This window comes from Sinohyriopsis cumingii, chromosome 1, assembly GCF_028554795.1.
Source record: "Sinohyriopsis cumingii isolate HCF-2022 chromosome 1, ASM2855479v2, whole genome shotgun sequence".
Classification (NCBI taxonomy): Eukaryota; Metazoa; Mollusca; class Bivalvia; order Unionida; family Unionidae; genus Sinohyriopsis; species Sinohyriopsis cumingii.
The window spans coordinates 88450740-88475893 of record NC_142961.1 but is presented as its reverse complement, the minus strand read 5'-3'; the positions used below and the strand labels follow the sequence as shown (position 1 = coordinate 88475893).

The window sequence follows — 25154 nt, the reverse complement described above, 5'->3', positions numbered from 1 at the left end:
GATCATGAATTGGAGACAACAGGAATACACATTCTCAAGGCATGAGTACACAATCTTGAAACAGCAAATCACGAAGTTTTAATGACAAAATATTTCTACACAACATATTTATGACTTTAGGTCACTTATTTGGGCCTTGAAAATATGTATCAGTTGTCAAATACATGATCACAGGAGAAATCAGATGATAAAAATGTGATTGGCTCTCTTAAAATCATGTATTTGAACTTTGAGAGTGCATAGTCATTCTGTTTGGAATACATAAACATGTAATTCAACTAAAATATACCAATTTGTTCATTTGAGATTCATATACACTCATTCATACTTCAAAAATGGTAAGTATGTTTACTTGCTGCCCTGTTGACTTGCTGGCCAGTTTCATTGACACTAAGTTTTGATTTTACATCAGATTTGATTTTGCACATTACAGAGTTTATATACCCAATAATTAAATATTACCTTCTGACTGGCTTTACTAAGTTCACATAATTTTTAAATTACATTTTATTTGCAAGAAGGAAAAACAAATTGTAAGATACAATCTGGCAGATGCAGAGTTTGTATGGAACAATTCATCAAAAGTTACCAGTTGATCAAATAAATTTTACTTGGTACTGTTATGGTGATTACACTGAAGTTCTTATGAGGGGTGACTACTCTTTAAGCATAATACGAAGGGTTTTTTAATGTCACATTTGCTAATGCATACATTTTTTTTATAAATTTATTAAGATAATAATTATTCTTGGTTTGTTATGGAATAAAATACATCTATTGATCAGTGAATGAAATAGTTTTCCTGCACAGCTCTTCGTTTGATTACACTAAAGTTCAAATAAAGGGAAACTACTCTTCAAATATTATACCCTTGGCTTCATTTTCTGATGAATACATTTAAGTTTTAAGTTAATAATGTCATTAACAATTATGAGTGATTTCTCTCCAAACAAAAAGTTTGTAAATTTCTTGTATGTGCCAAATATTGGTGATCAATCTATATTTCCAAAATTATTTAAATTGTTTTTGCCTTTAGTTTTGGTGCTAATTCTGATGTAAGAAGCATATGAGTTATATCAGATTGGATTTTTTCAGGGAACTTAATCTTGAAAATTTTATTTTATGTATTCACCATAATCGTTGGAAAAATAATGAGGTTTGTTTGTTTTCATTTTTTGGTGGCATAGCATGACATTGAAGGTGACCCTGTCAAAGCGTGTAAAGTGCCCTGTTCAAGGATGCAACAGTAGTAGAACTGGACTAATATAGGTATTGGTGAAAAATGAACCGACACCCTTCTGGTAGCAGGCCTAATGCTTTAGCCAGAGTCATCATGAACCCCATCCAGAAAACCCTATTAATGTAGCTAAAATATATAGAGGAAATCTACATTCCTCGTTTATTTAAGGAAATATTTCAGGAGTAAAGTGGGAATATTGAATTTTCAGGACTTTGACAGTACAAAATTTCCACATTATGAGCGAAATATTTCCTTATATCTCTTTTAAAGTTTTGTCAGTGTTTTCATGTGAAAAAGGTGACACATTTCTTGTGTGGATTGATGCAGTGTTCATCACTGGAATGGTGTTATACGTAGAACACAACAGAATACTCCAGCAAACTTTAGAGCTTAACATCCTTTAACAACAGATTTTAATGATTGTGAGTTTACTTGTTAGGATTTTGGCTGCCATTTTTAATTGTTGTTCTCTGACATGTAATTTGTGTGTTGGCAGGTTTGCAGTCAATTTCAGATGCTGTGCCTCAATTTGGAATGTCACATGATTTCAGTTTGGAGTTATCACTATTCAGTGCCTGATTTCTCCATTATTTTCAAACATTATGATTGTACTGAGAGTTAAAATCACTACTTAAATAATATTTTGAGTATATGTAATCAAAACATTTTTTAAAAAATGTTTACCATTTATCATTGAGTGTAACAGGAATATGATACCTTATGAGTGGCACAGAATAATGTGCACCCACTTGTCATGTGGGGCTCTTGCTTGGTTATCGTTATGTACAGTAGGAAATGATTAACCATGTTGTTATTGCCCAGATTGATTAAATAATAACATAAAATATGTAATTAATGGATGGAATAACAGAGATCTGAGCAGAGATATTGAAAAGAACAAGGCTAGCCCCATTATGTAAAATATAACAATTTAATCAGTTACATAAACAAAATGAAATTGAACATGACATTTGAAGGATACACTCTCTCTTAGAAATAGAATTACAAAATTTATAAGAAATGCAATTAGCTGTTCTGTTATACCTGTAAAAACAAATAGAATCAAGTGAATGATCAGACACATTTACTCAGTATGCCTACATAACCTGGTTGCTTCTGGTCCTCTCAAACTCAGTGTGACAGGTCAGATTCTTTATTCCTTTTCCTCTTCTCTATCTCTCCAATTTATATATATGGAGTTATTTCCTCCTTAATTAAATAAATATATAAATATGCAACCTAAATGTTTGTCCGGCTTTTTTTAATTCTGGGATAAAATGATAATTCCCACTTTTGTTACATCAGATATGATCTCATCATAATTCAACAGAAACATAGGCTAATATGGGTCCATTCACAACCTGTTGCTGATAACACACAATCTTGTTATCATAAGATTAATGACTGTCCATAGCAGCTAGCCATAAATCACTAGCTGGACTATGTTGGTCAGCAAGCATATGATTCTTAATTTCACAAATGAATTAATGGACGTGAGGTCTCATCATAACTACATTGCTTGCTAACTAGCAATTCATTGGCATAACATTTCCAGACATAGTTAAATCAATTCCTACATGACTCATGTCATTTAAGACCAACAAATTCACATCTTCTCAGCACGAAATTCCTTTATGTACAAAATGAGTAAATTCAGACAAAGTCATATTATGGAAATATTGTATGACATTCTTAGAATACAGGAGTGATATAACTATAAGAGAAGTGAATGCAAACAATTTCAGAGCTCAAGGAAAATTGACACGGGAATTTAAAGAAACAAATTCAAACAAATAATTACAAACTTGTATAAATGAGCATATTATATGCAATTGAGATAAACCTTGTGCTTTCCACAACTCATTTCCTTTTCTACGAAGCAGAATCTTTCCTTTCTTTTAAATCAAATGTCCCTCATCTTCTACACCAGGGGTCTCTAACATGCAACCTGTGGGCAACATGCGGCCTGTCAGGTCATATCATGTGGCCCACAAAATGAATGGCTTCACAAGGTGTCATGAGAGATAACAAAGGTGGTGCAGCCCTTGGACCATAGAAAATGCCCTTATGTGGCCCACAGGGTGGTTTTGAGTTTGAGACCCCTGTTCTAGACACTCATCCCTTAGAGTTTATAAAGAGAAATACTTGTTATTTCCCAGAGTCAACTTTGTGCCTCCCAACAGAAACTTTGACAAATTTCACAAGGGAAATTACTTAAACATTGAATTTCTTGGGGGATAGACACACCCCTCATTTAGCTTAGCCAATCAGCATTAACTTATCTAACCACCAACAATTTAACATGCCCATTGGAGTAAGAATAATTCTCTCTACTTTACATTTATTAAAAACTTTTTCTGGAAAAACTCTTTCTATGACACTTATTTCAAATGGCCCAGGACTGTCTCTGGATTTTCTCTGTGTTGACATCTTTCTCTACTTAACCACAAGTCAACATCACCTATCCATCTCTCTGATCATTATTCCATCAGATCTTAATTAAAAATCAATGATGCCTCCAAACAAGGCCACATCTATCACAGACTAGTGATTTATTGCAGGCCTAGCCCATAGGAAAAAGTTAATGGTTACATGTCAGGATGACCACAGCAAGATTGACTAGTGTATGTGTTGCATTAACATGTTTCATCAGAAATCACTCTGTTACAGTATCGAATAGCAACATGGTATGTAAGATCACAGATTATTTGCATGTTTTATGGGGAAAACTAATTATAAAAAAGTTAAAACTTGAAGCCTGCTTTTTGTTTGTTTGGGGTTCATTTTTTTCCATTCATGTCTTTTCATTGATTTAGATGTATACTAGAGGGTCAGCAGTTTGATGGATGGATTGAAGAGAGAGAGGGGGGGGGGGAGAGAGAATGAAACGGTGAAGAAAAATGAAATAGGCATAAATATGGAAATAAAGGTCTGAAGAACATACATAATGGCATATATACTTCCTAAATGGAACAAAAAAGTAATCCCAAAGGAAATATTGCCACTCTGGCAATAAAAGTGGTATTTCTACTGTGGTGATGTCATTTTTCTCCTACTGATATATTTTAGTGTCTCATTATGAAATATGTAATAAATGATTTCCAGTATATTAACATTGCACATGGAATGGAATGAAAGATCGATAGCTGTATAATGTTTGTATATTATGTGTGTCTTGCTGTGATTTTTCAGTGGGAGGTTTTTCATGAAGGAAAACATTTTTGGGATGACACTTAGATGTTTTCTAGCATCAGAGTTATTCAGGCACATGATAGCCTCTTGATGTCATTATTTAAATGTGAAATAATGTAATTATAGTTGCAGATATTTTTATGGGTAAGATGTCATTTAAATTTTATTCGTTAAGTACCAATGAAGCATCCGTCCAGCATTTTACCCAATTACTCTGTCACCTCCATATGTAATTATTGATTTTTATCCTCTTAAGCAAGATCATGTCTCCATGGCAACCAGTCTCTCTACTTGCATATTCAAGAAAATAAAAGAGAATAGAAAGCCAAATTCAAGAATTCAGATCGATCAGTGTGGAAGCTTGTTAGTGATATCCCGTTCAAGATCCCTGAGATTTCTTTAATCCCGTCCCACAAATCTTCTTGCAAAGCAAAGATCTTCACTTATCTAGCTGAGAATCATTCTTGCAATTGTAAAAACTATTCCTCTGCAAAATGCTTGCATGAATATTTATTTTTATACAGCATTTCTGACATTGCAAGGATTGAAATGCACTTTCCTTTTGGTTTTCAGTATGATCTCATTATACTAGTTCTCAGAATATGTAATATACACAAATATAATTAAGTATGGACCTTTGGCTGAATTTTTGGGAGTAAGGCACAAAATGGTTCACCCATTGTATGTCAAACCCCGAATTATATATATATATTTTTCTTTTAGTCATGGTGAACAAAACAAGGATTTCTTAAAGCAGTTTATTGAATCCTATACCAAAAAGCACGAGTCTGTTGAAATATTCTGATTTTGGTCAAGTCACAAAATAAGATCAGTTTATTAACTTGGAATACTATTGCATACCAGCACACCCAATTGGACTACTGTTGCATACCAGCACACCCAATTGGACTACTATTGCATACCAGCACACCCACTTGGACTACTATTGCATACCAGCACACCCACTTGGACTACTATTGCATACCAGCACACCCACTTGGACTACTATTGCATACCAGCACACCCACTTGGGTTACTATTGCATACCAGCACACCCAATTGGACTACTGTTGCATACCAGCACACCCAATTGGACTACTGTTGCATACCAGCACACCTACTTGGACTACTATTGCATACCAGCACACCCATTTGGACTATTGTTGCACATCAGGGGGCTGGGTGGTCTGAAGTTCTTGCCTTTACTGATCACTGCCATCTCACCTCTGTCTATGGAGGTTTGAGTCTTGGGCTTGGTTAATGTGGATATGTGAGAAAGTTTTGCATTAAAATAAATTGATCACACCCCTTTAAACCAGAACTGGAGGAACCTTTCAAGATGGAGACAACATGCTCAATCCAGGATGCACTTAATCAGTGAAAATGGGTGGTCTTCATCAACCATTACTGCACATACTTATACATTTCCTTCGTACTGCAAATACTTCTGGTTTTCCTTGTGCCAGGAAGTTTTTCAATTTTCGGGAGTGGTAGTGATACCATCTCCAGTTACTGAGAACAATGATTCTGCGGTATTTTAGTGCACCCATCAGTGGTTGGGCTTGTTTATTTTGAGCTGGAGGGTGTGATTCTCCAGGGTCTTTTGAGGGCAGTTCCTCCCTCCACATCATCAACCTGGAAATGAAAACACATTTTAAAGGTGCATTAGCAGAGTAAGGGGTCTTTGTGTCATGGTCTTTTCAAAACAGCACATTCATCTCCAACATCAGGGTCCTGCTACCTCCTCAGCTGGGTCACTTTGGAAAACATCACCTCCAAGTTTTCCATATTCCAAGAGAGGATGAGCCATCCTCATGAAATGGTCTCTTCACCACTTCTTAGCAGAGTTCCTTTTCACACTGGAGAAGTGTTTCCAATATCTTTACGTGTGTAAAATATTTCCACAAACAGGGTGTTTTAACTTTACAGATGAGTTGGATAATTAGGCAATTTCGGTACAACTCTACAGTGAATTCATGCATATTTCCAATAGCATTTTGATCTACCTCTTTTGTACATGTTGTAGATTTATTTGCCTATATTGGATGTATGCAGTATGAATGTATCGTGAGTTTACAAACACTATTGTCTCACATGCTTGAAATATTAATAAAAAATACCAGGGACTGTTATATGAACCAGCTTATCTTCTTATAGTTTACCTAAGTAGTTGGTATCTGATGCTTGGATCTAAAGGGAGATAATAAGTTTTTGCAACGTGTAATTTGATAGCGGAGATCTCTCTACAAGTTTTCCACCGGGCAATCGAGGACATGGTTTCGTGCGTATGTATCACCAGCTTTGGAGGAAAGATAACACTCCAAAATCGCGAAGAAGTACCAAGCGTGTAAATGGGGACCTTCCTACAAATCATGATTTTATGTTATTCTAGACTAAAATAGTTGGGAGAAGCAAGATTTTACCATTTTTCCAACCTAGGACGTCCTCGGTTGGAGGTGTGTCCTCAGTACTTTGGTGTATAATCTCATGAATATCCTCGGTTTACACCAAATACAAATGTGTGCGCACGTGCGCGCACACACACACACACTTTTTTTAAAATGGGATATTTGCTAAAATTAAATTACCTTCAATAGCTCCACTGCATGTAGAGATCCCCATCATCTGCCACAGTCTGATGGGATATTGTCACCACAGTCAAAAGAACATATCAGCCTCTTAGTGATTGAGACCTAAACTGAATGCCTATTTAGCTAATAAGGGGATTTATCTCAGTAAAAACATTGTTATATTGCTAAAAATACAATTATTGAAAGTTAATACTGAAATTTCTATTTACAGTTTAGGAAGATATATAGTTGGCTCTGAGGCACCATATGATATGTTTGGATATCAAGCCCTTTTTCAGACTCTGCTTTTGTAAAACTGCTTAATGTGACTTGACTCAAAACTTTGTCCCTCTTTCAAATTTATATAAAGTCAGAACTATTTCTTTCTGCTGATACCTGTCAGTTGTTCATCATCATATAATATGTAAAGTTTTGTACATATGATACACTTAGGAAACAAGAATTAAGAAAAAGAAATAGAAATTTCCAGAAGTAAAATTTTTCTTTTCTCTTTTCCTTGCAACAAGATTCCTTGCAACAAGAATTATCTAAGGAGTAAACATAATCCAAACAACATCAGAATGAGCCTTGAAAGTAGTATGCAACCGTGTGTCCTGCTTCAGATGGTTTTATACCAAATTTAGCATCTGGAGATTTTCCTAGGTGTTGTCACTAAGATATTTGTAATGTCTCTAGACACTAAAATTTGTTGCTCTGTGATGTATATGTCATATCATAATTTCAGTATTATATTGTGCATCATGGAAGTCTCCAAAGCAATATGTATCATTACATATTGTTTAATTTACTGTGTATGATAATGTATATTGCAGTATGATTTCTAGATGATGAACATGTCTACTGTGTTTATGTTGAATTTACTCAGTGTCAAGTCATTAATTAGAATCCTCATTTGCTTTGGCAAATTTATTTACCCTATATATACATGCTTATAAGTTGAGTCAGCCTGCAAACAACAAAGATCCTGATCTGACAAAGCATAATGTTCTTGCAGATCAGGGTCTATGCTGTCTGTTCTACTGATTACTCCTGACAAACTGCATGGACCAAGATCTGTCAGTGTGTAATGCGCTGGCAGATCTGGATCTGTGCAGTTTGCAGTTGGGCCTGTCCTATAAGTGAGTACATATGGTATGACAATGATATTGCAATTCATCAGTTTTGTATAGTGAAACATTTCACCAGGGATTTCACCATCTTCACTGTTGAAATGGATGCTGATGCTGTGGAACTTGAGGATGATAAATGGTGGGTAGTTTAGTACACGTTTTAATGTTGCTGGAAATATCATTGAACTTTTATTGCTGTATGAATTTTGAGACTGTCTGATTATAAGAAAACTCCATTTGATTCCATCTTTTGTAGCTTGTTTTCTGTCTTGCAACTTGGGATGGAGGTCTTTATATAATGTCCTAAAGTAATTCTGGTTTTGAAACTGTAGTAATACGGAGTCAGGCAACACCAGTTTGTGATACGGATAATCAGATAGCCAGAAAATAACTAGTTTTAGCTTATGTATAAATTTTACTTGTATGGTACATATAAATATGTCATATAAATATCTGTGACTGCTTCAGACTGTACCAGTAGGACCATAAAGAAATGTCTGTGTGTTTGTGATTTGGATTTTTAATGTAGTTTAACAATTTTTCAGTCATATCTTTTATAGCGATGTCTAGCATTGGGGCATCATGGTGCAGACATGTAGTATCATGTAGCATGATGTCCCAACCAGTTCCATTATCCTGACACCAGGCTGACCAGCCCTAACACTAACCTCTTAAAGCTGAGCACCAAGCAAGGCAGCTGTTAGTACAATTTTTATAAGTCTTTGGTCTGACTCAGCGGGGGGTCGAATCCATGATGTCCCACATCTGAGGCAGATGCTCTAACCACTAGAAATGTCTGTACCTGTGGACTAATAGGACCATAGAGAAATATCTATAACTGCTTCAGAATGTGGACCATTTGGACCCCAGAGAACTGTCTGTAACTGCTACTTACTGTGGACTAATAAGACCATAGAGAAACATCTGTAACTGCTTGTGACTATGGACTAATAGGACTCTAAATATATTTAACTGCTTGTGACTGTGGACTAATAGGACTATAAATATATGTAACTGCTTGTGACTATGGACTAATATGACTATAAATATATGTAACTGCTTGTGACTGTGGACTAATAGGACCATAAATATATGTAACTGCTTGTGACTGTGGACTAATAGGACCATAAATATATGTAACTGCTACTTACTGTGGACTAATAGGACCATAGAGAAACATCTGTAACTGCTTGTGACTGTGGACTAATAAGACCATAAATATATGTAACTGCTTGTGACTGTGGACTAATAGGACCATAAATATATGCAACTGCTTGTGACTGTGGACTAATAGGACCATAAATTATATGTAACTGCTTGTGACTATGGACTAATAAGAGCATAAATATATGTAACTGCTTGTGACTGTGGACTAATAGGACCATAAATATATGTAACTGCTTGTGACTATGGACTAATAAGACCATAAATTTATGTAACTGCTTCAGACTGTGGACTAATAAGACCATAGAGAAACATGTAACTTAAGTTCAAACTTTGGACATATAGGACCATAGATAATATTCAGAAGTCTAGATATATATTTTATAAATTTGGCTATTTTGTTCCCAGGTTTATTCTAATTTGGTTCTTCAAAATTTTGATAAGATATTTTATAACAACCACACATTAGAATTTGTGTTATATCAAACGGAATCTTCGTAATCAAGACATTTATTTTGCCTTAGAAAATGGCTTGCTAATACATAGCTTAGTGACAGGGTAAAGCTTTCATGTGTTTGAATATTGGGATCAATTCAAGTGAGTGTTCTCACCATGTGATAGAGTATAGTAGTCCCCCTCTCGAACACCCCCCCCCCCCCGGACCAGCAGCCACCCGCTTTTTATGGCCAGAAATCATTGGCATCAACAAGTTTGTGTTCAAAAGTAACCCCCCCCCCCCCAAGAATGGCCACACCCCTCTAATGTGACTTGGGGCCAGCATATTAACACAATAATGTTAAATGTTCCCCTCACAAGCGGCCACTTTTTATTTCAAATGTGTCCAGGACCAATAATTAATTCATATTGTGACATAATGTAAGTAATCAGATTATCTCTATGCTTGATACATGTCTTCCAGTGTCAGGTTTCCTTTACTGACAGAAGTGTTGACTAAAGTACATGTAACACTAAGATTAGTAAAGCCGACATTTACAGGAATGGTCTCAACAATATTGTGATAGAGTTTGGGGCTTCACACATCTGTCGAGTTCTTCTTTTGATGATTACAACAGGATGTAATTGTCAAGATCATAACATGGTCAGCATAGGCTAAAAATAGATTTTGCGCATTAACACACACACACACACACACACACACACACAGAAATTAACCTTGAACAAAACATGGTACCAGGCAAAGACCAAAAATCAAGTAACAATACATTTATTGCTTCCTTTACGAAGAAGGCATTTCGTCCACTCTACAAAAGTTTTGTCTGCATAATTAAATTGCATAGTTAGCAACATCCAAATAATTCATTACCGAACATTGATGTCATCATGTAAATGGAGACATATTATTTTAGAAGAAAGTCTGTTATTCTACTCGACGACAACAGGTGGGATGTGGAGGAGGTAATTTCTAAACAATTTTATGTAGAAAAGACTCGAATAAACAACATCATAACCGATAAGGAGGTTATTCAGCAGCAGTGGGAAAATGGAGCAGATAAAATGAGAATTATGTGCGTACCAAGATTTAAATGATGTTTTTGAATGGTTTTGCAATGTGCATAACAACAATACCCACTCACATATCATGCTTACGTCAAGAATAAAAACTATTATTGTATAATCATTTGAAATAAGTATTATTATTATGACAAGAAGAACCTTTTAATAATTAATCTTACTTTTAAACAAAGATATTAAATGCTTTGAAGTATGTAGCTTTCTTACTAGGCACATTACATATACTTCTCACAAAAAATTTAGCCCCTTCTGAAAAGACCACCTGTCATATAAGGTCACTTTCCCAGTGCAGAAGGGGTGGCTGCATAAAATGGGGACTATTGTACTATCATTTCAAATATGCATGGCATGTGTAGAACTTGGCCCAGCAGTGTATCTAGAACTTGGCCCATTGGCATAACCAGAACTTGGCCCAGTGGCATAATATAATGCTGTAATATAAAACACCAATGCAACCCAATCAGACTCGTATGTCAGTATCCAGTCATTTAGAGCCTCATTTTCAATAGTCACATTTCTGTGCCCATGAAGCTGCATGTACATAATAATGCAAGGGAGACAATTTGTCATTGTACAATGAATAATAGTTGGAGTTACTTCCCTTTGATTGCAAGTATTAACAATTTGTGTGTTAATTTTGCTCTATCAGAATAATTGATCCTGCTAAATTTTCTCTGCTTATCTTGCCTATTCTATATAGTCAAAGACAAAATCAGATGGTTTGCATGTAATGATTTCAGAACAACAAATGTGAAATGTGCTCACTGGTTACAGCTCTTCATAACCAAGAAAATGCTCAAGTTAATTTCCAAGTGCATGCTGGATTAATGATGAACTGAAATGAAATTACCTCTCAGTTTTGAGTTTTCTAACATCTGCATGGTATTTCAGGTGGAAAAAATAAAGACTGGAAATTAGTTTATGAAGGTAAATATTAATAAATAAATGGAAGGGTGATCTAGCAGTGTTGTATCAGTTAGTGTTTTCCTTGCTGTACCTTCCTACCTGTGCAGGTATGAATTGAATAAGCCTGAACAGGTGTTAACCAGTAAGCTGTTCATACTTCCCTCCTACCTCCATTCCTGTAGTAGTTCCCAATTTCCCCAGGTATGCTTCTTTAATGACCACTTCCCAATCCACCAAACCTTTCATTTTTAACTGTTCATTTGCAGGTTTTGTGAAGGATACATATTTTCCTCCAGGCTTCATTGACTGAAATTTGTTTGATTTTCAAGCCTGTGTTTATTGTTTTTTGAAGCCAGATATCTTTTCAATTATATTTTAAAATAATTCTGATATTTGTTCACTTCAGTCAACAATCACTGTCCAAAATATATTTAATTCCCATTCTGGAAATTTCCCCCCCTACATATAATTATTAAAATAACAGTATAGAGGCCTGTCTTAATATATTTCAATTTTAAATGTTGTGCTTGGAAAAATCTGATTATGGTATATTGAATATTGGATAATATCAACAACAAAAAAAATGAATAAAAAACACCAGAATATGACAGCCAGAAAATGTGGCATGCAGAGAATTGGTCATTGTTTTTTCTACATTACATGAATGAGAAAGCATAGATCAAATTCAAAATCAAGAAAGAAAAAACAATAAATTTTGAAGATTTTATTTCTTCTTGCAATTTATTTTTTAAAAACCCTGTATTGAATTAGCATGTGACCATTTTTGTACCTCTCTCTGTTTATCTAGTTATATCTAAAATTAGAAACAGCATGCATTTAAAGTGTCCATCTCCTTTTGATCTTTTCTTGAAACCAGTGGTTTCAACTACCATATATACTCACTTATAAGTCAATTCCAACTGCAAACTGCACAGACCCAGGTCTGCTGTCACATAGTGCGCTAGCATATATGGGTCTATGGTGTTTGTTAGGAGTCAACAGTAGAACAAACAACATAGACCTGGATTTGCATGTGGATTATGCTACAGCATACCAGGATCTTTGATTTTGCAGTTTGAATTGACTTATAAGCAAGTACATACAGTATTGTGCCAGTATATTATGTGATAGTAGTACAGTAGTAATATTTATTGACTTAAACATCTTAATATCAGTGAATGGGTTATATGAAATTGTAATTTCCTTCTACAACCATTATATTGAAAATGACTGCCAACTTGTGCACATCAGTATCACTTTCAGATATATTTTTTCATTGTTACATTTTAAACTAACTTCAGTTCATGTATGTTTTTTTAAATTGAGATTGCTTTGAAGTTAAAACAATTATGGTAACATGTTTACAAAGTACAGGCAAGTTACAATTGGATGTGGTATTTTACAATTTAACATCATGCCATATCATATGATCTTTACTTTAAATGCTGTTAGTGTGCCGAGTTATTAAAGTTGTTATTGACATAGATTGATATTGTTAGTGATATGGTACTGCTTGTTTCCAGAAGGAGCAATTTGCATATATTTAACAGAAAAACATATGATACCAGTATGAATATTATACAATAATACACAATCTTACACAATATAAGAAAAGCAGTTTAGAGTTAATGGCATAGACTTTCATGAAATGTGGATTTATTCCATTGAAGTAGATGTTTTATTTTGAAAGTCTTATAATTAACATTTTTTCATATCTTCTAATTACCATTCTATGATGCAGATGTTGTCATAACAGTCAAACCTGACTATTTTTAGTTAGGGAAGGGGGGTCCTGTTTATAACATTACAGTCATCTATAAACATAGGAGTGGCCATCAATTATTTCACCGTCTGCCAAGTAATTCTTTGTGAAGTTATTGTATTTAAAGACATTTAGAATGTCCAGATCTAGATAATACCAAGTCCTATTTTATGTCTCCTTGTTCCCCATCACTTACAAAAGTTTTTAAACCTGTAATTAAATAAAAGATAACAGTTTTAATCTGGCCTTGATGTAAGCATACATGTTGTGTCATTTATAAATTGGAAAGGTAATTTGAAATCATATTTTCCAGAAATATTATAATGAATGATTCTGTTTTAGAGTTTATCACATATGTTTAAAATTTTGCATTCTGATTTCATTTTCTTTAAACACAGTAATGTGACTGAATAACATATGTTACCAGATCATTAATGAATAATTAATACAGTTATTTGTGGCTAATTTGTTTATTGTAGACACTGCAATATACCATGTGTTAGCAAACATAGGCTGCAGCAAACAGGTTACTATTGAATTGTTGCTTAAATTTAGGAAATAATATGTAAAATAAACAATAGTAAATACACAATAGTACTATGTTATCATTTTAAAGATTAATAACTACAAATGAAAATAAAATAAATACATCAGAAATGATTTTTTATTCATCCATGATAATCAATGATAATCATAGGATGAGATGAAACCCTTGTTATTTAAAATAAAACCCAGCTGCATCATTGCAAAAACCTCCCATAAAGGTCACTCTTGGTGGTTGGTTTTACTGCATATTGTTTTGAAGAGGGATGTGCATCAGAGGGTGACAAAAAGACATGCATTGCAGTGAATTTAAAACTCCTTATATGCCTTTTCACTGACTATTCAGCAAACCAGTAAGCCAAACATTGTATAACCATTTAGTGTTCAACTTGATGTAATCATGCCCATGCCAGAATATATATTCAGAGTCTCCAATTTCGCCATTTGGAGTCATATGCCCACTCTGATGTCGTTTCTTAATTAGAGTCCTATAATTGGACTCAGATTCAAAGATAATGACTTGATCATATGCCTGGAATGTATTAAATAAAGCAACTTACATATACTGCCAGGTTCAGAAAATGTACCCAATCATGCGGGATGGCCCTAGTCCGAGCTGCCAGTATGGATGCAGTACATTCTTTTCCCTTGTACCCAGGGCACCCCAGGGACCATTTAGAAACTTTTCTTTATGAGCACATTTTCGTTATTTAGATTTAAATATGACTATAATGTACAGGTAGCTGCTGTGTTGGGGTGACAAATGTTATAGCAGGTTTGACTGTATTAGATGGTGTCTGCTTTAGAGAAAACAAAATTTAGGTTAACCTATGGTGTGACCTGTAGTGCTGCACTTCTCTGATGATATACCCATGCTCAAAAGTAAATCCACCTCCCACTTTGAGAAATGTTTAAGGAGGTTGGGGATCAGATCAAACTCAACCCTTCCACTTAAGTATGACCCAGAAGTGAACAAAATGTTTGTGTTGAAATCTTTGTATATCAAACAGACTCTAAAAATTATTTTCCAATGTTTGTTCAATGTAACCACACTATAGCATGGTGGTTGGGGTCCATAGAGCCCAACCATATTAAAGACCAATCTGTGTTACAACTGACCAAATCAGCTGAAGAAAATGATTCATGTACCTAAAAAAGATGCCTGGGAGGGGGGGATAATGAAAGCAGGTGCAATAAATAAAACTGGTCTGAAATACACAAGCATATTGACAGCTTAAATATGTGTAGTACAGTCCATAATGTGTTAAGTACTTTACGTGTATGTGAAAAATCCACGAATTTGAGTATAGATTACGTTGTAAAATTCATGTATCAGTCATATCCCATTAGAAAACACAAAATAACACATATATAAAAACTGGTATTCCTCATTTGATCTATATCCCATTGTCAACAAACATGTCACTAAGCAATTAACTAAGATATTGTAGCTAGTAGCATGTGATGGCTATAGTTGTTTACATGCTACATGTACATGTACTTAAACTGGCCTAGATTTTGGTCAGCTGGAGACGACTATCATATTGCTGAGGCTACCAAGGGGATGAGGGTATTCGTATAGAAATGAAAAGATGTGAACAAATTAAAAAGTAACTTGACCGCCAGATATCTATGGTTTCAAAAGATTGGAAATTTAATTTGCGTTTTACACCACCATTGGTAGTGATTGTAAGCATAAATATTTTTCCTTCAAAAAGGAAACTTTCATGGCACAATAAACACTTTGGAAAATGCAATAATCAGTCAGTTTCCATTGTATGTATTTAATTTTGGTGCTGACTTCCTTTCATAAAAGGTGCTTTATTTTTATTGAAATTGTAGATCGCTTGCTTTGTTATGCATGTGCATGTGTTATTGAAGTCAGAGCTAGAACAGCTTTGGAGGACCAAACAAATGTCTCTGCTATTCTGGTGGCAACATCAAATAATTGTAGAACATTGATCAAGACTGAATTTTGTTTTCATTGCCTTAAAGTTAATCAGTTTTCTTTGAAGCTTCAGCCAAACTATTTTGTTCAGGGTACATAAAAAAATTGCTATCATTTGGTCAATTTTATATGTTCCTTTTCCTGCCTTCAAAGCTTGTTCGATTGTAGCTAGTTGGTATCACGACTATTTGAGTGTTATCACAGCATACGATACCCATGCGAGATGTCAGAATAAGTGGATTGTGATATTACAATGCACTGTCAAAATTGTTTATCAATATGATCAAAGGATTTTTTGTATGTAATACTAGATAGATTCCAGTACATTTTATATCCAAGTTTGCAGCTTCCTTTCATGGTGCATTTGAATTTCTCCACTCCAGACTCAAGACTGTATACACAAGTTTACAGCCAAGAAAGTTACAAACACAAATCACCAGATGGTAATATTTTGTCACCAATAAGGAAAACAAAATTGCAATTTGTATCATCCTATTGTTCTTTTTTCCTGTGCAAGAAAAATACATGAATATGAGATTTCAGGCACCGTAGTACAATTGTCTTATGTTAGAATGCATACACAATCTCTTCTCCAAAATGATAGTAAGCTTTTTTCACATTACTTTTCATATATTAAAGAAGAAGAATTATTTTGTTTTGCATACAAGAAAAATATGTGCATTTGAAATGTCGGAAACCACTCCATGACGATGTTATATCCGAATTTGTGCTATAACAGAGCGCTATAGCAGGGTCACACTGTACATTGAAAGCAACATAAAATGCACTTGAATTTAGATTATTTGTAATAATTGTTTATTATTTAAGAGAAATATTTGCCAATGATATCAATCCAGTTATCTGTGTTCTGCATGTGCGATTGCAGGCTTTAGTATTTCGTGTAATGGCGGATTAGGCTACTTTTCTGACCAAGGCTTGGGAACTTAGGGATTTGTCTTTAGATGAAAGTGATGTGTTCCCACTATTTTGATGATAAGGATGTTTCATTGAAAGGTAAATAACAGTGTTTACAGGAATGGCTCTTGCCTTGCTATCATTGCATGAAAGGCACTGAATAGAGAAATGCAGTACACCTAGTTTTTTAAATATTTGACTCAGATATGCCAAGGCCATGTCTGAAAACATCCAATCTTGTTAAAAATTCACTAGGCTAGTTTGTAAGTAAAATCCTTAGAGAAATATGTAATTACATAAATATGTTTGAATCAAGCATAATTTTCATATTGTGACATCATAACATTATGTCATAATTTTCATATTGTGACATAACATTGTGTCATAATTTTCATATTGCTACATCATAACATTGTGTCATAAAGATCATGTCACATAGTGACAGTTAACATGAAATAACATCACAGCAACATCTTTGAGCTATGCTAAGTCTTTGAAGATAAGTGAACAATAGAATCTCACGGTATACATTGTATATTAAAAGTTTGTGCAACTGGTAAATAACATAATATGCCACTTGCTGAAGGTAGCCCTTGGCATGTGATACACTAGTTTAGGAAATTTCATATTTGAAAAATGTATGTATTTTTTGTTTCATGTATAAAAATTGATTACATTCAGTAAACTAGTTTATTTCTTCTTTCAGATATACCACCGGGGTATCCAATGATTGAACAGCATCCCATTCTGAAATCCGTAGAAAAAGATCACACTGCAACATTAAATTGCCGAGCTAAGGCTGTGGGGTTATCAAATCCACCCCATATTTATTGGCTGAAAGAAAGCATTCCTGTTGACTTGTCAGACCCCAGGGTTATTATTATGGAAGAAGGTACTATAAATCATAGTATGTTCATGTTGTTCAACTTTTTGGCAAATGAAATGAATTTTGCATATTTTAATCATTATTGTTATTCACTAATTGCCAATATAGATAAGGTAAGACTATTTTGCTGTTAGTATGGGGATAAAGGTCCAAATTCATTATTAACTGTATTGGACATAGACGTTTGGAGCTTATTTGATAGTTGTCCATTCATTGTCTGTCATCCTTCCATCCAACAGGACAAGATTCTTACTGTTACTTGTCCTAAACTATTTGGAGGATTTCCAAGAAACTCGGCATGTTTTTTCATCCCATGGCTTAGTTGATCCCAAATGTTACCTTCTAGTGTAAGTATGCAGAATGGATAATGTCATGTTATATTCTAGTGTTAGTATGCAGAATGGATAATTTCATGTTACCAATGAAAAATTGGTTAGGCACTTCTGTTATTTTAGACTGTTTTACTTCTGGAGATAGAAAAGTTGCTTTCATCTTTTATTGAATCTGTGAGTGAGTTCCAAACATGAATAGAAGCTTGTATGAACAAGTTTTTCTTATGTCAGGTCTGTAATATGTTATGTATGATCCAAGTATCCATTACATTATCCCAATAGCTGTTTGTTTTTTGGACTCTGTTTTCCATCAAGCTGTTGCAAAGTGTTATTCCAAGGTGTACAAGATTTTAATAAAACAGATGCTTTCAGTCTTTAGGAGTTTAAAAAAACGTTTTTTATATAGATATTATTGAGTAGGGTCATAGGACTAAATTTGTCAACAATGCACCATGCACCATTTTTACATGGGAGCTGCAGTTGGTAGGGCATCAAACTCATGATCAAAAGGAATTATGGGTTTGATACCAGCCCAGGCCAGCCAGGTCAGCGGCCTTGGTGTGTCCTTGGGAAACAAAATAATAGCTCCCATTTCCTGTGCATGATATAGCCAATAATGTGTTGCAGGTGCCCTTAAAAACTCAACAAGGAACCAGACAACCAACCAGCTCTAAAAAAAATATGTTAATCCTTTGAAGACCTAATATCCTAATATTGTGGACAATTGATTCTGGTTTTTCTTACATTGTCATTGCTTATTGAAATTTCTCTCAATATAGTGATCTTAGTATATATTTATTATTGTTGTGTGTGTGTATGTATATATATATATATATATATATATATATCCTTAAATAGCTGGGTTTGGCTCATACTCTAAGCTAATATCTAATTCATTTACGAAGTGACTTACTTTGATTTACAGGTTAATCTTTGTAAATGTATTTACTTATTTAATATCAAGAACATGGCTCGAAGCAGTCTTTAGTGATAATGCATGTGTCAAGACATGTATGTATATTTTCAATAGTGTTAGCTTTGAAAGATTGGTGTTGTTGTGGGGTTTAACACCATTTTTCAGAACACGATAGGCTATACATGGCAGCCAGTATTAATGGTGGAGGAAGAACCCGGGAAAACCCCGGAAAGAACCACCAACCCATGAGAAGCTACTGGCAAGCTTTCTCACATACCAACATTGGCTGAATCCAAGACTCGAACCCATGCAGACAGAGGTTCGATGGCAGTGATCCGTAATGGAGAGTACTTTAGACCACTTGGTCACTCGGGGCCCCTTGAAAGATTGTTGTCAACCAGATGATAATTGAGAAATCTGACCAGTTAAGCAACGGAAAAAAAACAATGTCTCCAGTCACTTAAACTGATATTTAACTCTTTAGCAACCCAATACAGGGCAACTAGTTTCAAAACAGTTAAATAGTTAATAGCAAACAAAGAATTATTTTATTTTAATTACAAAAATGGACAATAATAAAGAAAAATTAAAGGTGCATACAGTACAGTATATTACAGTTTCCTTTGCTAAGGCTAAAAAAATGCCCCCATCCAGTATTGCATTGCAACTCATCTCAGTATTGACAGGTGCAGAGTTAGCCATTGACATCACATGAAGTTGGCCATCTATGCATGTTGTTTGCTTTGCTTATTTCAAATTAGCTTTATTATAGGAAAGAATAATAGTTTTGTCTGAGTTTGAGAAATGTTTGTAAATAATTTCAAATGAAAAGGTAAAATTGTGTACATGAGATCAAGAATGACTTGCCACTTTTAGTGCACAATCTATGTCAGTAAAGGGAGGTAACTGCAACTTTCTGTCTGCATGATCAGAGGGAGGTAAATTTACAAACACTGTCTCCATTTTAGGGTCCTTGGTTATTGAGAGGAGCCAGGAATCTGACATGGGGAAATATGAATGTGTTGCCGAAAATGAAGTGGGTGTAGTTTACTCATCTGCTGCGATGCTGTATGTAAAAGGTATGTTCAGTAAACAGTGTTTTGTATTTGACAATTGGTAATGTTCATCCAAATGCAAACAGACAGACCAATATCTGCCAGTACTTTATCTGACAGCAGATCTCAGTCTGTGCTGTTTGTATTTTAATGTGCATTGTATGTGTGCAAAAAAAAAGGTATCTTTGCTATCATTGGAAGAAGATCAGAGTAGTTCATTTTCTCGTTAACTCACAGGTACAGGTTTAGAGGCCTTATTTTTTATTTGTACATCTCTGAGCCTTATTGCCTGATTATTATGTTCACTTTTAAAATTTGGCATTTCAAAACATGACTAAAAAGTCCATTATTTGTACATGACTTGTCATTACTTTTAAGTCTTCTAAACATTTATCTGGTCTTTTAGCTTGTATAGAGACGCACCTGGTATTAACTTGTTGGAACATTTATCTGGCCTTTTATCATTTATAATGATTTATTTGCTTATTTAACTCACCTTGACATTTATCTGGTTTTAACTCTCATGAACACTTATTTTAGTATTTATGAACAATTATTTGACACTTATGAACACTTGTCTGAAACCTTATCTGGTCTTTTAATTTGTCTGAATATTTATCTTGACTTTTAAGCTCATATCAACACCTACCTGGTTTGTTTTTTTTACTGATCTTGTAACTCCTTAAGACCTGTAATCTAATCCTTATGTTATTATTATCATTTGTTCAAATAATTTTTTATGCACACAAAATCTGTGTGTTGAAGAAAGTAATATATTCAGTGTTTAACTAATTGTTTAAAGAAGAATGAATATAATCCAGGTGATATCCAAAGATTTGGGAATACATGAAAATAAAAGTCTGTAAATGCACCAGAACTGTCATGATGTGGAAGGACAGTGAATGCACTGTCATGTTGTGAAAGGACAGTGAATGAATGGTCATGTTATGGAAGGACATTGAATAAACTGTTATGTTATGGAAGGACATTGAATAAACTGTTATGTTATGGAAGGACAGTGAATTAACTATCATGTTTTGGAAGAAGGAATGAAAGGCTTTTGTTCATGTTATTGTTTATGTTGAGCCTTACGAATATTCAAAAGTTACATGTGGTCAGTTATAACCAATAGGCTTGGGGTGGGTGGGAAGAACCAGGCCACGATTCTGTCAGCATATGTTGATTGTAAGTCTAAACATAAGGACATGGTATTGTTCATGCTTTGGTCATAATTAAAGTTTAATCTAATTAGATTGTTAGATGATCTGATTGGGAAGATTGATGTCAGGACAGTATGCAGATGCACTATACATGCACCTATTCTGTACATTTCAGAATTTAAAAAAATGGAAATAAAATCCTTAAATTGCATAGATTGATCTACCAACAGTTTATGTCAGTATTTAAGAATTGAGACATCTGTTTCTTTTGTGATAGATCTTTCTGTTATACTTGTCCCAGGTGCCACAAACGGTGAGGTACAGAGGTTAACATGTATACTTTGACCATTCTTTTTCTGGGTGAAGGCTATTTTCAGGTGGCTGTATCCCCATATCTGCTCTATACCATACATCCTCATGTATAAAGTATATCAAACTCCAAGCAGTGTAAACCCAGATCTTCCATTATTAATGCACTAGCACATGAGGGTCTACACTATTGCTTGAAATGAAAAAAAATAGTATTGACTATAATATGCCACAGATGCATTATCAGAAGATAGATCTAAGATTATACTGTATATATATCTGTTATACAAAGAAAATGAGAGATATTGGTTTGAACTGTGCATAGTTATATATATGGTATACACAGGAAATTACATCTTGGTCTGTAGTATGCATAGTTGTATATCAGTTGTACACAGGAAATGGCAGATATTGGTCTGTACTTTGCATAGTTGTATAAACAGGAAATGACATCTTGGTCTGTACTATGCCTAGTTGTATATCAGTTATACACATGAAATGTCAGATATTGGTCTGTACTTTGCAATGGAAATTACACAGGAAATGGCAGATATTGGTCTGTACTATACATAGTTGTATATCAGTTATACACAGGAAATGACAGATCTGTCTGTACTATGCATAGTTTTATATCAGTTATACACAGGAAATGACAGATATTGGTCTGTACTATACATAGTTTTATATCAGTTATACACTGGAAATGGCAGATATTGGTCTGTACTATACATAGTTGTATATCAGTTATACACAGGAAATGGCAGATATTGGTCTGTACTATACATAGTTGTATATCAGTTATACACAGGAAATGACAGATCTGTCTGTACTATGCATAGTTTTATATCAGTTATACACAGGAAATGGCAGATATTGGTCTGTACTATGCATAGTTTTATATCAGTTATGCACAGGAAATGGCAGATATTGGTCTGTACTATACATAGTTGTATATCAGTTATACACAGGAAATGGCAGATATTGGTCTGTACTATACATAGTTGTATATCAGTTATACACAGGAAATGGCAGATATTGGTCTGTACTTTGCAATGGAAATTACACAGGAAATGGCAGATATTGGTCTGTACTATACATAGTTGTATATCAGTTATACACAGGAAATGGCAGATATTGGTCTGTACTATACATAGTTTTATATCAGTTATACACAGGAAATGGCAGATATTGGTCTGTACTATGCATAGTTTTATATCAGTTATACACAGGAAATGGCAGATATTGGTCTGTACTATACATAGTTGTATATCAGTTATACACAGGAAATGGCAGATATTGGTCTGTACTATACATAGTTTTATATCAGTTATACACAGGAAATAACAGATCTGTCTGTACTTTGCATTGTTGTAAATCAGTTAACTCAAGAAAACACAAATGACTTTGCAATTTAGCAAGGGATAGAAGTGTGGTATTGGTGCAGAAAAATTCACCATGGTTACAAAATGTTTTTTTAAAAACTTGCAGTAGAAGTCACTGCAGCTCATTTGTAAAGGCATTGGGGTCATTACTTAAGGCATTGGGGTCATTACTTAAGGCATTGGAGTCATTGGTTTTTGAAGCATTCATGTCATTGTTGAAGGCAGTAAGGTCATTGGTTTAAAGCATTGGAGTCGTTTGTTACAGCATTAGACTTTAAGCAACCTGTCTCTGCAACCAGATATATCCGGTCTAAGTGAAATCTTTTCCTTTTTACTATAAACAATTTAAACAGGGTTGTGTCATCTCCATGACTTTATCAAGTCAAATAGTTTTATATACCAGCTGATTGCCATATCTTTTCTTGCTTATCAAACAACTGTAAAAAAGCTCTTTGTCAGCCTGATGAGAAAATGTGATGCAGTTCTATCAACAACTGTCATTTAAATCATGCAGGTGCTTGAGTTTTAATCAATAGCATTTCAGTATCTAAACAACAGACAGAGGAAATGTGCCAATTCTACCAATACAAGGGCAGTTGTTGTTAATTCATCCTGACAAAATGCAATCCTAATAATCATTAAGGACAGAGAGGAACAATTCAAACTTCAAATGAAGAGATGTAACTCAAGCCATCATGTTGGTTTCTGAGTTAATTCCCTTGTATTAAAACTAGAAGCAAACACTTGTGCCAACAAGTGCCTCTAATTTTGTTGTATTGATGAACAGGGGTATCGGCATAGGCCTTTTCAATAAGTAAACTTACTTCCCTTAGAGATGGGGTGCTGTCATCACTTAATCAGCTTCTGGGGGCTATGTTTATTGATTTTGATTACTCGCTACAATGAGCTATTTAAACTATGATGCTTTGGAAATTTGTAAAATCCCAGAACTTAAATCTTACCTGAGACAGCATGGGCAGAATGTTAGTGGGAGGAAAAAAGAATTAGTCAAGCAAGTGAAGGGGATTAAAGCATTGGGCCTACAAGATGTAAAATGTGTTTCGTTAAATGATCAGCAGGGACACAATTCAAGGACAACCGAGAAACTGGTCACTCCTCTTGGTGAGAAAATGCCATCGCCATTGTCATTGAATAATTGAAGGAAAGATCTTTGTAACATTCCTAATTTTACAGACAATGATGTTTACAATTATTTAGTTTTGACAATGAAGGCAAAGTGACAGTTGAAGAGTGACAGTTGAAGAGTGAAGTGTTTTTTCAAGACCGCGATGTCCACAATATTGAATTTAACAATGTTTCGGGGGAATGTTCACATTGTTACATGAGATGTCAAGTGATACTGTCACTACCAAACAGTGATAAGAAGGATTATACTGTATGGGTCAGTCTGTCCAAAGTCACTGGAAATGTGAATTCAGCAGATTGCAATTGTACAGCTGGGTAACTATTTCATTTTTATATATTTTGTCTTGTGGTACTTGCTTTATTAAAAGTTAATGTCAAGCCCGGGTGCCACACAGATCTTTTTGTTAAAGGAAAAAGGACATAAATTTCCCTATCTTCTCAAATTGGCTTAAAATATAAATCTGCATAACCTGTACTTTTTGGTTGAGTTATTTAAATATCCATGTTCCAGGTTTAAAAAATACCCAAATATATTGTTAAAAACATTCTAAAATGTGCATCATACTTCATTAATTATACTTAAAAAATAAATTGGAATAATAGCAAAAATATATGGCTATGCATTTACAACATACTCCCAACCTACCCTACCTCTAAATTTAATCACTTATTACAATATATATATATTTAATTATACATATATAACAGTGAGGAACCTTGTACACCAGTTCTTTTTCTTGACTTTGCCTTTTGCAGTCTGGGTGAAGCCAGCAATAAAATCAGGGTAATGTTATATGCGCTGGTCGATATATCTGAAAAGAACAAAGATGGAACTAATGCTTCGACTTCTGCCAAAATCAAAATTGGATAATCCCAGGAAATGACGTCTTAGTCCTAAGAAATCAAAGGATCTTTCCTTTCACCGCTCACTATATAATATTGAGGAGCCATCATTAAAACCAACTGTTAATATTGAAAGGTTTAGACAAAAGCTTTTAAAGCTAAAATCCAAAGCTGGATGGTTAACCAATTTTGAGAAGATCAAGGATGAAGAAGATAGCATAC

At 34.4% G+C, this 25154-nt stretch overlaps 1 protein-coding gene across 11 annotated transcripts in view; it reads left to right on the top strand.

Moving 5' to 3' along the window:
• The window catches only part of LOC149807303 (receptor-type tyrosine-protein phosphatase delta-like), a 434670-nt gene that overhangs the window by 196850 nt on the left and 212666 nt on the right, over positions 1-25154 (top strand). For all 11 annotated transcript variants that reach the window (XM_089965081.1, XM_089965090.1, XM_089965151.1 and 8 more), the window contains 2 exons: positions 17610-17795; positions 20006-20116. In XM_089965081.1, coding sequence (XP_089821207.1) covers positions 17610-17795; positions 20006-20116 — 297 coding nt within the window. The remainder of the gene's footprint in view (positions 1-17609; positions 17796-20005; positions 20117-25154) is intronic.